At 39.7% G+C, this 15938-nt stretch overlaps 1 protein-coding gene across 1 annotated transcript in view; it reads left to right on the top strand.

Moving 5' to 3' along the window:
• MYO3A (myosin IIIA) overlaps positions 1-15938 on the top strand; it is a 161527-nt gene that overhangs the window by 78863 nt on the left and 66726 nt on the right. The window contains exons 14-16 of the mRNA XM_044927476.2: positions 6143-6241; positions 6341-6455; positions 12835-12961. Of these exons, the coding sequence (XP_044783411.2) occupies positions 6143-6241; positions 6341-6455; positions 12835-12961 (341 nt within the window). The remainder of the gene's footprint in view (positions 1-6142; positions 6242-6340; positions 6456-12834; positions 12962-15938) is intronic.

Raw genomic sequence — 15938 nt, 5'->3', positions numbered from 1 at the left:
AGCATCAATTCTTCAGCGCTCAGCCTTCTTCACAGTCCAACTCTCACATCCCACATGACCACAGGAAAAACCATAGCCTTGACTAGACGAACTTTTGTTGGCAAAGTAATGTTTCTGCTTTTGAATATGCTATCTAGGTTGTTCATAACTTTCCTTCCAAGGAGTAAGCGTCTTTTAATTTCGTGGCTGCAGTCACCATCTGTAGTGATTTTGGAGCCCAGAAAAATAAAGTCTGACACTGTTTCCACTGTTTCCCCATCTATTTCCCATGAAGTGGTGGGACCAGATGCCATGATCTTCGTTTTCTGAATGTTGAGCTTTAAGCCAACTTTTTCACTCTCCACTTTCACTTTCATCAAGAGGCTTTTGAGTTCCTCTTCACTTTCTGCCATAAGGGTGGCATCATCTGCATATCTGAGGTTATTGGTATTTCTCCCGGCAATCTTGATTCCACTTTGTGTTTCTTCCAGTCCAGTGTTTCTCATGATGTACTCTGCATATAAGTTAAATAAGCAGGGTGACAATATACAGCCTTGACAAACTCCTTTTCCTATTTGGAACCAGTCTGTTGTTCCATGTCCAGTTCTAACTGTTGCTTCCTGACCTGCATACAAATTTCTCAAGAGGCAGATCAGGTGGTCTGGTATTTCCATCTCTTGAAGAATTTTCCACAGTTGATTGTGATCCACACAGTCAAAGGCTTTGGCATAGTCAATAAAGCAGAAATAGATGTTTTTTGGAACTCTCTTGCTTTTTCCATGATCCAACGGATGTTGGCAATTTGATCTCTGGTTCCTCTGCCTTTTCTAAAACCAGCTTGAACATCAGGAAGTTCACGGTTCACGTATTGCTGAAGCCTGGCTTGGAGAATTTTGAGCATTTCTTTACTAGCGTGTGAGATGAGTGCAATTGTGCGGTAGTTTGAGCATTCTTTGGCATTGCCTTTCTTTGGGATTGTAATGAAAACGGACCTTTTCCAGTCCTGTGGCCACTGCTGAGTTTTCCAAATTTGCTGGCGTATTGAGTGCAGCACTTTCACAGCGTCATCTTAACATTGTATTAGTTTCTGGTAATACAACAGAAACTGATTCTGATTCACAATGAAGTGAATCAGCTTTATGTATACATATTTCCCCTCCCTCCTGAGTCTCCTTTCCACCCCCCATCCCACCCCTTTAGGTCATCAGAGAGCACTGAACTCAGCTTCCTGTGCTATACAGCAGCTTCCCACTAGTTACCTATATTATACATGGTATTGCATGTTGGTTTTATACTGAATCATCTACATTGTTGTAGTTATGTGTTGTATGTTAAATTCCCAGGAATTTAGGTACAATAGAATTAATATAAATGCCTTTAATATAAGTATTTGGGCTTCCCTGGTGGCTCAGACAATAAAGAATCTACCTGCAAAACAGGAGACCCAGGTAGATCCCTGGGTCTGGAAGATCCCTTGGAGAAGGGAATGGCAACCTACTCCAATATTCTTGCCTGGAGAATTCCATGGACAGAGGAGCCTGGAGGGCTACAGTCCATGGGGTCACAGAAAGTCTGACATGACTGAGTGACTAGGCAGGTATGCAGTATAAGTATTTAATATAAATACCTTCAAATTTGCTCTCCTAAAAATAATGTCATTCATGTTTATTGGACTATTGTACCATATAGTCTAGAAAACAGCACAATTAGGGTCATATTTTAGGCATACTGTGAAGAAAGTAAGCTTATTTTCAGCTGGCCTAAATGACTTTAGTTTTACATAGTTTATTGGGGAATAGTATTCCAGGTCGAAATACATCTCAGTTATAATTCAAGAACATTTGCCTTATAATTTTTCCATTTTCCAGGTTTTTTACATCTATTTTTTTTCTTTTACTTTTTGAATTTCATTTTTAAATACTAGAGAAGCTTTTTTATGATGTTTAAAAGTGAAAGTATCAGAGATGTAATAGAAGAATTCTGAGTAGGTCCTTTAAAAGATGATATACCCTGTCATTCAGGAACTGAAAGGAAAGAACCAGTTCAAAGGGTCTAACTGAGAGGACTGTTTACAGAGGGAGAGGCTGGAAAAACCAAGAATAAACGGTGAGATACACACAGACTAGCAGTGCTGCGAAGTCATGCCGACCCTTGGGTCTGTAGGGCAGAAGGAGGGGCCACACCGCAGAGCCTGCAGAGACCTAGGACTGTGCAGGGTTGCCGCCTCTTGGGAGCTGCTGCCTGAAGGAATGTGGCCTACCCTGAGTGTCTGTGGGGGACCTTGAGGAAGCCTTAGTGGGTCTACAATAGGGGTTGGTCAGAGAATACAGTGACCCTTGAACACTGTGAGGTTAAGGGGTGCCAACTGCCCTTGCAGTCAAAAATTTACAAATAACTTTGACTTTTCCCAAACGTAACTAGTAATAGTCGACTGGGAACCAGACAATAACCTAAACAGTCAATTAATGGTTATTTTGTTAAAGTATATGTACTGAGTCTTACAAAAAGGTAAGCTAGAGGAAAGAAAATGTTATTAAGAAAACTATAAGGAAGAGAAAATATATTGAAAGTACTGTACTGTATCTACTGATGCCGTGAAGTTCATGTTGTCTCTTTACAAGATGAATCATCTCTCAATACCTATGCCAGTATTGTCTTAGATGATACTTTCAACATGATCCTAACACTGGACATCAAAAAGGAAAAGATAATGTGAAAAATAAATTCATATTTACTAATTGCTTCACAGTAGCCTAGCTGATATACTAATGAATGAATCCTATTCTTTTTAAGAATCTTATAAATATGAGGGCAGACAGTATTACAGTCATATTCATCATACAGTATTGGAAACATTGGTACATTAAAGAAAAAAAACCACTTGGTGACGATAGGCTGATATGCAATTTCTCCAATTACGAGAGAGAGGCATGCTGCATGGTCATGTAATTCTTTGAGAGCAGAGTGATAAAATAGTAAGAAAAGTAACACATGGTTAGTTTTATGTTAACTGTCACCACCCCCTGTATGCCTGGGTAAAGATAAGTTCTCCACTTCATCTTGCACAAGATAATCTACACACATTTTTTTTATATTGCAAAATTTGCATATAATTTTCCATCATTCATATAATCCATGTAAATGGACCCAGGAAGTTCAAAGCTGCATTATTCAGCTTGTTCAAGCTGCCTTATCTGGTGACTTGCTGAGCCCAGGGTTTGCCCCCAGGCCGTTCTTACCTGGGTATCACTAATCATGAGTTAAGGCAGGACATGAGATGGGTAATCTTTGGAGATACCCATGAGATGGGTAATCTTTTTTTCCTGTTCCTTTAATTCTCTAATGGTTTATCTTCTGAAGGTCAGTATTTTTCCTATATCATCTCCAGGTCTTATCAAATTACAGTCCTCAGTAAATGTAAACTGATAATTAACAAGAACACCACCAATTGTGGGTGTCTACACTTATGAGTCACTCTGCTAATTGTGTGCCGAATCATTTACGTGTTAAAGGTATGACACATAGAGCAATCAATGTGATTTCATTAGAACAAAGCAAACTAAATTATATGCTGTGCCTGTCTTAGAGGAGTTTTCTTATTTTGTGGTAAGAAGAGGCCAGAAGTGAGCTTTCAGTTTTGTTCCAGCCGTGCTCGTCTACAACACAATTGTTCATCATAGCGTTACTGGTGACTGCCACAAATGATGGCTGGAGGCGTAGAAGGTATGAACACAGTCAGCTCTAAAGGGTGCGGCCATCCTCAGGTCAGCATCTAGGCCTGTGGACGCCCCTTTTCTTGAAACGTTCACCTGTCTTTGCTTTTACGACTGAACTCATCTCTGAGTTTTTCCTCTCTGACTTAGATTCATCCATCCATTCCCAAAATGTGTACCTAGCAAAAGTTTGTTCTTAGAGTGTTTCTTTCTCTGAATATTCTCAGGCTTAGCAATTTCTTCTGACATCATGGCCTCAATGGATAGCTCTATGTGATTGACAGCAGAAGATGTGTGTCTTGCTGTGTCCCAAGTTCATATTTTTCATTTCCAGCAACCTGCTTTCATCTCAAATTCAATTGAATACAGGCATACTTCGGACATATTTGTGGCTTTGGTTCCAGCCTACTGCAATAAGGTGAATATCACAGAAAAGCCAGTCACATGAATTTTTCAATCTCTTGGTGCATACAAAAGTTATGTTTACAATATGTTATAGTTTATTATGTGTGCAGTGGCATTATGTCTAAAAAAAAATACACGTATCTTAATTTAAAATGTTTTATTGCCAAAACATGCTAGTTATCATCTGAGCCTTCAGTTCAGTCATTCAGTCCTGTCTGATTCTTTGCCACCCCCATGGACTGGCACGCCAGACTTCCCTGTTCATCACCAACTCCTGAAGCTTGCTCAAACTCATGTCCATTGAGTCAGTGATGCCATCCAACCATCTCATCCTCTCTTGACCCTTCTCCTCTTGCCTTCAGTCTTTCTCGACATTCATTGGTTGTTTTCCAGTGAGTCAGTTCTTCACATCAGCTGGCCAAAGTATTGGGGCTTCAGCATCAGTCCTTCCAGTGAATATTCAGGGCTGATTTCCTTCAGCCAGTTATAATTTTTTGTCAGGTGGAGGATCTTGCCTCCATATTGATAGCTGCTGATGGATCAAGTTGGTGGCTGCTGAAGACTGAGGTGTCTGTGGCAACTTATTACCAATGAAGTTTGCCTCTTTAATTGACTGTTCCTTTCATGAACGAGTCCTCTGCGGCCTGTGATGCTGTTTGACAGCATTTTGCCCACAGTAGAACTTCTTTCAACACTGGAGTCAGTCCTCTCAAACCCTGTTGCTGTTTAATCAACTCCCTTTATGTCATATTCGAAATCTTTTGTTGTCATTTCAGCAATCTTCACAGCATCTTCACCAGTAGATTCCATCTTAAGAAACCACTTTCTTTGCTCATCCATAAGAAGCAGCTCTCTAGCCATTCCAGTTTTATCCTGAGACTGTAACATCTCCATCACATCTCCAGGCTCCACTTCTTATTCTCTTGCTATTTCTGCCACATCTGCAGTTACTTCCTCTACTGAAGTCTGGAACCCCTCAATCATCCATGAGGGTCAGAATCAACTTCTTCCAAATTCCTGTTAATTTTGATATTTGGCTTCTTCCCATGAGTCATGAATGTTCCTAATGAAATCTAGAATGGTGAGTCCTTTCCAGAAGGTTTTCAATTGACTTTACCCAGATCCATCAAAGGAATCACTATCTATGGCAGGCATAGCCTTACAAAATATATTTCTTAAATAATAAGACTTGAAAGTCAACATTACTTCTTGATCCATGGGCTGCAGAGTGGATGGTGTGTTAACAGGTATGAAAACACCATTAATCTCATTGTATATCTCCTTCAGAGCTTTTGGGTGACCAGGTGCCTTGTCCATGAGCTTTTATAGTTTGGAAGAAATTTTTTTTTCTGAGCAGTAGGTCTTCAATACCTCATTGTAACCCACATTCCTTAATTGTGCTATTATAGAGCCTTGGAAATGCTGATCATACAGAGAACCGCAGAGTCGTGGAACTTGAGATTCATAAAGAACAGATTTCTCTTGCAAGAGAGAAAACTGAGTCCCAGAAAGACAGGGTAGAGAGGTGGTTAATGACATGGGCTTTGGAATCAAACAGCCCTGGTGAAATCCAGTTTGGCCATCAACTTTGTGACCTGAGGGGAGATTAGTGTCCCCTCTAAGCGTCAGTTTCTTTGTATGTGAAATGAGGGGGTTAAGGCAGGTGACTAAGACCATGTAGCACTCACCACCACCTGGCATGCTCCATTCAATACTACTTTGTTCCCACGGGCATGCAGACTTTAAGAAGTCAGGGCATTTGGACTGTTTGCTCCTGCTGTATCCCCAATGCCTAGGAAATGCGTGTTGGGCCCACAAATATGTACTGAATGATTCATACAAAGCGCTTAGCAGAGTCTGTAATTCAATGACAGTTGTAGTTGAAAATACTAAAGACAGTCGCAACCACAGAAAGCCAAAATCCAGTATTCCAGGAAACCCTCTGTGGCACTCACAGTTGTTCTGATAATTGTATCACCAAAAATCTTTAGCAATTAATAAGTGTTCTTACGAACCACCGTCCTGAAAATGTCTTATCTTTTCAGTGGAGAAAAAAACTTTCATATTTTTTATTACATCTATACTGGTTTAGCTGAAAAGAAGAAATTAGCCCATTATAAATTGCCAGAAGACAAGCCTCCCAGGTAACTCAGCAGCTTGAACTTTTATAAATAATACTTCTACTTTTCACTAAATTTTAGATTCTCACCTATCTTTGGGGATTTCCCCTCCCCTACCCCCAGATACCTGCAGAATGACCACATCAGAACAATACAGGACATGATGAATAATAGTTTCTATAAATCCCAATATGAATTAATTGAGCAGTGTTTCAAAGTCATCGGTTTTACAATGGAGGTGAGTATGAAAGGCATTTAAACCTTTAAGCATCTTTTTGTCATCACTCATGGTAAGAGTTAGCATTTATAGAGTGGCCCACATGCCAGACATTGTGTTCAGTGCATTATATGGATAATTTTTTAAATTACTGAAATGACCTTATGAAATAATGATTATAATTTTTATCTCATACTTGAGGAAACTGTGGCCTTGAGATATAATTGAACTTGGTTTTATTCTTAATCTTTTATTTTATATACATTTACCTCTCCCACATATATATAAAATTTTATGTAAATACATAAATGTGATCATGTCACACTTTTTTTAGTGCAGTGTTTTCTTCTTACAGCTTTATGAAGATGTTATTCATATACCGTACAAGTCAGCCATTTAAAACAGTACATTTTAATGACTCAATACAGCCACAGAGGTGTGCATCCTTCTCCATAATCACTTTGAGAATATTTTCATGTTCTGAATTTTTACTCGCAAGGAAACCTGCTCGTGATTGGCAGTTCCTCCTCATTCCCAGCCCACTTCTGCTTCTGTCACCCTCGATCTGCTTATTCTGTACATTTCACATGACTCGAGCGATGCATTATGTCCCCCTTTGTGGTCAGCTTCTCTCGTTTGACATGAAGTATGCAAGGCCCATCCATGTTGTAGCATGTGTCGGTATTTCCCCGTCTTTCATTGAGGTGTGCTGTTGCATTGTGTTTATATGCCTCATGTTATTTATCCATTCATGACGTGATGGGCATTTGGGTCAGTGCCATTTTTCGGCTATAATGAATCATGCTGCTGTGATCATCCATGTCCAGGTTTTTTTGTGACATGAGCTTTTGCTTCTCTTTGGTGTATATCGAGGAATGGAAGAGCCAGGTTACAGAGCAACACTATGTTTAACCTTTTGAGGAACTTACCAGACTGTAAGCAGCTGCACTATTTTTCAATTCAGTAGGTAGGTTCGGGGCTTCTCTCCATCTTCCCCAGCACTTACTACTGTCTGGTTCTAGCCAGTCTCATGGGTGTGATATGGTATGTCACTGTGGGCTTGATTTACATTTCCCTAAAGGCTTATGGGAGAAGGCAATGGCACCCCACTCCAGTACTCTTGCCTGGAAAATCCCATGGATGGAGGAGCCTGGTAGGCTGCAGTCCAAGGGGTTGCTAAGAATTGGACACGACTGAGCGACTTCACTTTCACTTTTCACTTTCATGCATTGGAGAAGGAAATGGCAACCCAATCCAGTGTTCTTGCCTTGAGAATCCCAGGGACAGGGGAGCCTGGTGGGCTGCCGTCAATGGGGTCGCACAGAGTCGGACACTTCTGAAGCAACTTAGCAGCAGCAGCAGCAAAGGCTTATGATGCTGAGGTTCTGTTTCATGCACTTGTTGGTCATTTATCATTTATATATCTTCTTTAAAGAGGCATCTGTTCACATTCTTTGCTGATTTTTTAATTTGAGTTGTAAGAATTATTTATGTTGTGGATACAAGTGTCTTACATGATTTGCACAAATTTTCTCTTTTGTTGTCTTTTATTTTCTTGATGGCACCTTTTGAAGCACATTATTTGTATTATTGATTTTATTAAAAAAAATTTTTTATTAATGTATGAATTTGGTTTCTTGTTTTCTTTTTTAATGAGAATGCTTAGTTTCTCTATTCATGTTCCTTACTTGATAATGAAAGCATTTAAGGCTATGAATTTATCCTTGAGTAATAAAGATTTCTTTCTGTGTCCTAGGTTGTATTTTCAAAATTTTTATAACAAAGTATCTTGTTTAATAGGGACTCCTGAAGGCTTTTAGAGAAGCTTTCAGACTCTGCTCTTAGCAGCTTACTTGTAGTTTGCTGTGTTGATTCAGTTCTGTGATAAGAATACTTCACTATAAATGCTAATCAGGCTTTTAGATGAACTCTTGCAGGAAAGTAGTGTGAATTTGTTGGATTTTAATTTCATTTTCATAAATGACACTCCTACAACTTGAAACTGTTCATGTATCTGCTTAAGAAGTTTACTGAAATTTCTTGGGTTATCAAATCTCTACTAAGAGCCTGAGCTAAAAATAATACCTAATTCTTTTCCAAAACTTTGGAAAGTTTTATCAGCTGTATATAAAATGTAGAGATGCTGATGGAAGTGAAACGTGATGAGAATCATTCAAATTATGTGCAGTGATATTATTGAATCAAATTTTGTAGCATGTTTGTCAGAAAGTGCTGACTCCCTTCTAAAATAGAAGGCTGTCAACAGTAGCCTTTCATCCATTTGATACATTTGCTCACTGCCAAATAATTATTTCAGAGCTGTGCCTGGGGACTTCCCTGGCCATCCAGTACCTTCCAATGCAAAGGGTGTGGGTTCCATCCCTCATTGGGAATCTAAGCTCTTACATGCCTTGAGGCCAAAGAACCAAAAGATAAAACAGAAACAATATTGTAACAAATTAAATAAAGACTTTTAAAACAACCCACATCAAAGAAATCTAAACATAAAAACCCTGCTGTACCTGTTCTTTGCATAGGGCAAAGTTTGCTGCTAAGTGCGTTTTCTCAAATGCGGAGCCTCTTCTGTTGGCAGTTCTGATGACAGATCTTGACTTCTTTTGGGAAGTCTTTGACTCCACCTTGGGTATCCTAGCTGCAGGCCTGAGGGGAAGTATTTTTAAGAACCTTGACCTTAGGGAATGGGGTGTGATCTCTGCCAACTTGATTGAGGTTGGAGAAGGACACATGAATGGTTTTTCTTTTCCTAACTTGAAATTGGGGCCTTCTCTTCAGAAGAGGTTTAGGTAAACCAGGATAATCCTTCTCCATCAGGAAATGTTTCAACTTTTAGAGTTAATTTTTCTGGTGTAGCCTTTCTCCATAACCAAGAGGAATTCAGATGTGATGTGGGGGGTGGAGGGGACTCCCTACCAGGCTGCTTTTATAGCCCCAGAATTTAGAGTCCCCCTTGAGTTCTGAAATACTTTGCTTCTATGTTTCTAGGTGAATGAGCCTGTTGTGGGAAGGAGTGGGTGAGAGCTGTAGGAGCTGTAGGGGACCTGGAAGGCTGTTTTCAGGATCAACCAAGGAGAAATGGCTCCTCTGGAGACCAGAGAAGAATCATTACCATGACTTTCCCAAAGAGTTTTCAGTTTATGCCAGAAGATTAAGAGCTAAATGGACAAGAGGAAAACATACTATAGACTCATTGACAAGCTAGAGTTGAATGCATCCTTAGGTAAATATTTTACTTACAGGAAACCTTGGGCTGAAGTTGAATAACTTTTTGGTTTGGAAGTAGAGGCTCTAGCTCAGCCATATTTATTTTGGATAATTCATTCTTTCCAAAGATTCATGGACTTTGCCTGGAACTTTGACTGTCCACTCTATAAACTGCAGCAGAAATCAGGAAACAGTGGTTCTGTGATCTCTAGGCAGAAAGGAGATGATTGGAGACTTTCCCTCTGTTGATGCATTCAATAGCTTTTAGGCTATGAAATGGAAAAAAGAATTCATTTTTAAGATTTCTGAGGGTTTTTAGGGAAGCTTGCTGACTTTGCTCTTAGCTGTAATGTGTTAAAATGAAAAACTTTCTACAGGTGTGACAGATGCATGCTTCTTAAAGGACCAGTGCATAAATCTCATTCTTCTTCTGTACCCTCTCAAAAGAAAGAAAAAGAAGGAGGAAGGGTGGAGGAGGAGAATAAGCAGAAGTAGCAGCCAAGGTTAACAGAGTGATTACATTGATACGTAAGGACAGGACAGTTTGCTTGATCAATTACAGCCTTTGCTGGAGATTTGGGACAAAAATGATGAGGACAGGATGGAGTTGAACAATTGAGAGAGTGCTAAGATTATAGAACTCACTGTGGATATCTCATGTGAAGAGTGGTGTGGTTTGTGCCCTTTTGTAACCATGAGGTCTGGGTAGTGGACATCATATGACACTAAAACCTGTGCTGTCAAGCTTACCTGACTACCTTTTGGGAACAATACTAATCTGACCTGAACATTTGGAGTTAGAGATGATCCTGATAAACACATTTCCTAATAAAATAAGCATTTTTATTACTAATGAAATTAGTGTATTTATAGGTGGTTCAAGGACTTATAGGTGGACAGTCCCTGACTGGGAAGGCATGAATTGCAGCCATTTTCTAAATGACATGTGGCTGCCACCCAGAGATTTCAGACAAGCCATGAGAGACATTCCAGGTGATTCCACATGCCCACCCTGTTCCAGGCTTAGTCCAATTCTTTGTGACCCTATAGACTGTAGCCTGCCAGGCTCCTCTATCCAGGGGATTCTTCAGGTAGGAATACTGAAGTCGGTTGCCATTCTTCCTCCAAGAGATCTTCCTTACCCAGGGATCGAACCTGCATCTCTTGTGTTTCCTGAATTAGCAGTCAGCTTCTTTACCACTAGCTCCACCTGGGATGCCCCTTCCCTCTCCCTAACCTCCCCACAACTGTGCCATCACCCACAGCTTGTAAGTATGGAGACAAGTCAATTTAAGCAGTAGGGGGTATCCTGGCGCTTAAAGCAGAGGAGGATGCAACGAATAAAGAAAAAAAGCAGTGTCCACTCTTGTCTCCAATCTTTGGTCATAATATGAATGTAGCAAGTGGTCGATGCCCCTTTGGACTGTGGTCTGGCTCTGTTGGTTGCCTGGTTAGGGGGAAACAGAGGAGGTTAACTGGATCTCAGAGCATCCCCCAGACTGGAAGCATGTTGTCCACCCAGCAAGCAGCTTCTGCCGCTAACCCAGAGCTGGGCTTCTTTGTAGCTCTCTTTCCTGCTTTGCATCATCAGAGGAACTTATCTTTTTACCAGTTCCTTCCCCCAGAGGTTGCTATCTTAGAAGCAGGGTATCAGTTTTAATTGGTTTGTTGGTTTGTTTACTTCCAAGTCCCAGTCATTAGAGGCAATGTTTCAGTTATATTTGCCTCAACTGCTTTCCGTTGCCTGGCAGAGCAGTGTTTAGTCACATTACAAGGAAACGAGTCTAGCAGTCAGCGTCTAGTGACAAATATAATTCATTTATATAAAACTGCAGGTTTCAGCTTAAACATATCAGTGTTTATTGAATATCCAAACACACAGCTTAGGAGGAAGGAAAATATAACATCTGTTTCTGGAGCTGAAGAACAATTACTGCTAAATATTTTTGAAGATTTTTAGTCCAGTTCAAGGTGACCCTTCTAGAAGGTACTCCTCTCCCACCTAGAAGCAGAGCCTCCAAGAGTTAACAAGACAGACTGTCCTGGATGGGACAGAGTGGAATTAAACTGAGTGGGTGTTCACTTCCTTTTTATCCCACTCCTGATTTTTTTTATGTAATCTCACTGGCTTTTTTGGATGTGTCCTTTGTCCGTAGCTGCTTCAACTTCATCTTGAAAAGAGGCAACTTGCAAAATAAAATTAAATGGCTTGATTTTCATATCCTGAAAGCACAGCTTGCTGCCTTTCACAATTTTGGTGACTCTCCAATAGAGAGAATGTTTCTCTCTCTCTCTCCCTGTTTCCTTCTGTCTCTGTCCTGATCTTTCTCTGATTGGTGTTGACAGCACCCATGGTGTATGTGTCCCTTTAAATATCCCTGGGATTTAGTTTACTTGTGCATTTGTGATTCAGCACACGCCAGGCAAATTGACATGCGAATCAAAATAAAATATTCTCTAAAAATAGCACAAATTAGAAAACTCTAAAACTTTTAAAAACACGTGATTCCCTAAGCCATTTTCTTGCCATAGCTTTAAAATAAATGATTAGTAGTTTTATGAGTCAACTCATTTAGAGGCAATTTTTATCATGTCATGACAGGAAATTTATTTGTCTCCCTTTGCACAGAGTCATATGTCTTTTGTCAAAGATGAGAATGCCTTTTCTCCCCCCTGCTTTAAGTTTCCTTATATTTTTTATGACAGTCTAAAATCATAATATAGTACATTTTCTTTGGATTATCAGTTGTGGGCTTCCAAATGACCAAATAATATTTGTGAAGTAAATTTTAAAATATTTTAAAACATCACACAAAGTGGTGAATTTCTTTGAAACATTTTATTTTTAAAAATTGGTTTTAGTCAGAATGGGAAGGTCCCTTTTAGTTAGTCATTTCATAATAATTTGAAAACAATAATTTGGTACCTAGTTGTCTTCATTCAACATTATAAAAAGTTACAGTTCTTGAACGTCGCAATTCAGCCAGCACTGATGATTTGAACAGAATGAGAGGACCAGGGAAGCCAGTTGGCTTCTCCTAGTTCGGCATCATCGTCCGTGGGATGACCTTGTTACGCTGGAGCCTCGAGATACTCCCCTGGTCTGTCTGCAGCCACAGTCGCTGCTTTGCTGTTCTCAGGCTGAGAGGGCTGCTAACCTTTCCATGCTGTATTTCAGCAACTTGGAAGTATATACAGTATACTGGCTGCAATCTTGAACGTTGGAAACATTGAATTTTCTTCTGTGGCAACTGAACACCAGATTGACAAGAGCCACATTTCGAATCATGCAGCTCTGGAGAACTGTGAGTTTTTATTATCTTCCATTCAAAACTGAACTCCTAAAAAACATCTGATGACATGGTGAGAGTGTCACATCGGGGCAGTTGTACGTTTATGGAACCCTAAAAAAGAATACTCAGATTGAATTTGCATCAAGTGAAGTTTCCAGAGTCCACTGTTTAAAACAGATCTTCGTGTCTACAAATTAGCTAATTACTATAGGAAACATTTCTAAAGACTAGGCTTTCATGACTATTTTAGGAGCTATTTACATTTCAATGTAAAAGTACAGAAAACGTAATTAAGATTTAGCAAACTGATCTGAAAAAGAGTTGAAGTTGTTATTGTGTAAATTTGACATCTCTGTCATTTATAAGTAATAAAAATCTGAATATTTATTTTTGTACCAAATGGAGTTTTATACATATTCATCTTGGATTGGTTCATTTTGGAGTCATTTTCTATGCAAGTAAAGTACATCATGGTATTTGCTTCAAATCAACTTATATTGACTGAGTTTAATGAATTATTTCAGTAATTTAAAGTTTCTCACTGATACTGTCCTGTGGCAAACTTTTTTTTAGAATATACCCTATTTTTATTTTTAATATTGGCATATGCCCCACAATTCCAGATCTGTTAAAGTTTCATTTGTAACCTGGGAAATATGATATAAAATTTAATTTACAGTAAGTCCCCTACATACAAAAAAGTTCTGTTCCAAGAGTGTGTTTGTAAGTGCATTCTATTCATAAGTCCATCCGAGTTAGCTTCAGTTCAGTTCAGTTCAGTCGCTCAGTCGTGTCCGACTCTTTGCGACCCCATGAAATGCAGCACGCCAGGCTTCCCTGTCCATCACCAACTCCCGGAGTTCACCCAAACTCACGTCCATCAAGTTGGTGATGCCATCCAGCCATCTCATCCTCTGTCATCCCCTTCTCCTCCTGCCCCCAATCCCTCCCAGCATCAGAGTCTTTTCCAATGAGTCAAACTCTTTGCATGAGGTGGCTAAAGTATTGGAGTTCCAGCTTTAGCATCAGTCCTTCCAGTGAACACCCAGGACTGATCTCCTTTAGAATGGGCTGGTTGGATCTCCTTGCAGTCCAAGGGACTCTCAAGAGTCTTCTCCAACACCACTTCAAAAGCATCAATTCTTCGGCGCTCAGCTTTCTTCACAGTCCAACTCTCACATTCATACATGACCACTGGAAAAATCATAGCCTTGACTAGACGGACCTTTGTTGGCAAAGTAATGTCTCTGCTTTTGAATATGCTATCTAGGTTGGCCATAACTTTCCTTCCAAAGAGTGTCTTTTAATTTCGTGGCTGCAATCACCATATAGTACATAAAAGCAAGCAAAAAATAAAACATTTTAAATCTTACAGTATGGTATCTTGAAAAATACAGCAGTACGGTACAGGAGGCGTACATGGGTTGGCATTAAGTGAACAGGCAAGTAGAGTTACTGACTGGAGGAGGGAGACGAGTTGGGAGGCGGTAGGGATGAAGGATCATCAGCAATAGGAGACGCAGGGCAAGCTGCAATTTCACTCATGCCTGATGTTGATGGCACAGGTTCTGGTTCCTTTCTGGAATCAGATGCAAGCTCCCATCTTTGAAAGCTTGCAACTTGAAGGTTCATATGTAGGGGACTTACTGTATATATTTTTTTCTGATTTATGCTTACTTATAAACAGAATGAGATGTTTTAGGGTGATTTCAGAGAGCCGAATGCCAAACCATGCTGGTCTGAACCTGTCCACAGATCTTTATCATCTTCATCCTACTGAGTCTGGAACCAGCTGGGTAATACAGCAGATGTGTCTGAGGTTGGCATGTAATGATGCAACCTGTCTGTCTTTTCCTATATAAAGAAAACTTAATTGGCCTATACAATATTAGGTTATCAGAAGTGGAAGGAGTAGCCAGAAAATACCATGATAAAATTCAAACCTCACTGTCTGATCATATTTAGGTGACTTATCAGCACCAACAGAATGAGCTGCAATAAAGCTATGATGTAGATATAAATACATGAATTACCACCAAACTGAACAATTATTTTGATGATTGACAACCTATTTTTGTAGAGCGGGAGATAGTCATACAGGTCACAAAAGATTAATATTAATATAGTTAAAATTAATTAAACCACTTTCTGAAACAACCACTCATGGGAAACAGAAATTTTACTAATTTACATGAAAATGATTTATAGTTAAAGATACAAGGAATTATCTGCACATGAAGGCTGTGGCTCTGGATGGTTTTACAGGTGCACAGTTTCAATGAGGCACCAGTTTTGTCCTTTCTCTTCTGTAACTCTCTCCCAAATATGGTGTCTTCTTTTTATCTCCATCATCATTATTCTCATGCAAGACATATCACCTCTCACCTAAACTGAATGACCACCCAGTGGTTCATTCCACCTTAATTCTTGAACTTTTCCAGGCTGTTCTTCACAGTTCATTCAGGAATCACTTACCACATGTATTCATGGGATCTCTCAATCTCCCTCTCCCGCTCCTTGCCCCTCTCCTTTTCCCCGCCTCCCTCTATCTTGCCACTTGTACTTCTTGATTAGCTTCTCATTTCCTCTGGATGAAGACCATCAAGATGAGAACTTTGCCTTACAAGGTGTTCTACTTAGCAGTGTATCCCCAGGTAAAATGCCTTCCATGCAGTAGATGCTCAATAGATAAACATGTCAAATGAATGAATAATGGGGGAATAGAAACAGATGTACCAGTCTAAGTAGGAGACATTAATCAGAAACAGAGCTAAGTAGAATTACCAGAAAAGGCATTACAAATCACGAGGGAATCAGTGTTGTAGGGACAGGCAACTGGCTGACCATTTGAAAGACGAGGGGTTTGAATCCTTCTCACACACCACATACAAAGGGAATTCCAAATGTGTATCAATATAAATGCAAATAAGTATAAGTGTACAGGACAAAATGCATTTATATAATCCTGAGATGAGAAAAGACTTGAAGG

The sequence above is a fragment of the Bubalus bubalis genome, chromosome 14 (assembly GCF_019923935.1).
Source record: "Bubalus bubalis isolate 160015118507 breed Murrah chromosome 14, NDDB_SH_1, whole genome shotgun sequence".
Lineage (NCBI taxonomy): Eukaryota > Metazoa > Chordata > Mammalia > Artiodactyla > Bovidae > Bubalus > Bubalus bubalis.
Note: the sequence above shows the minus strand (reverse complement) of the source record. Positions and strands in the feature narration are given on the sequence as shown.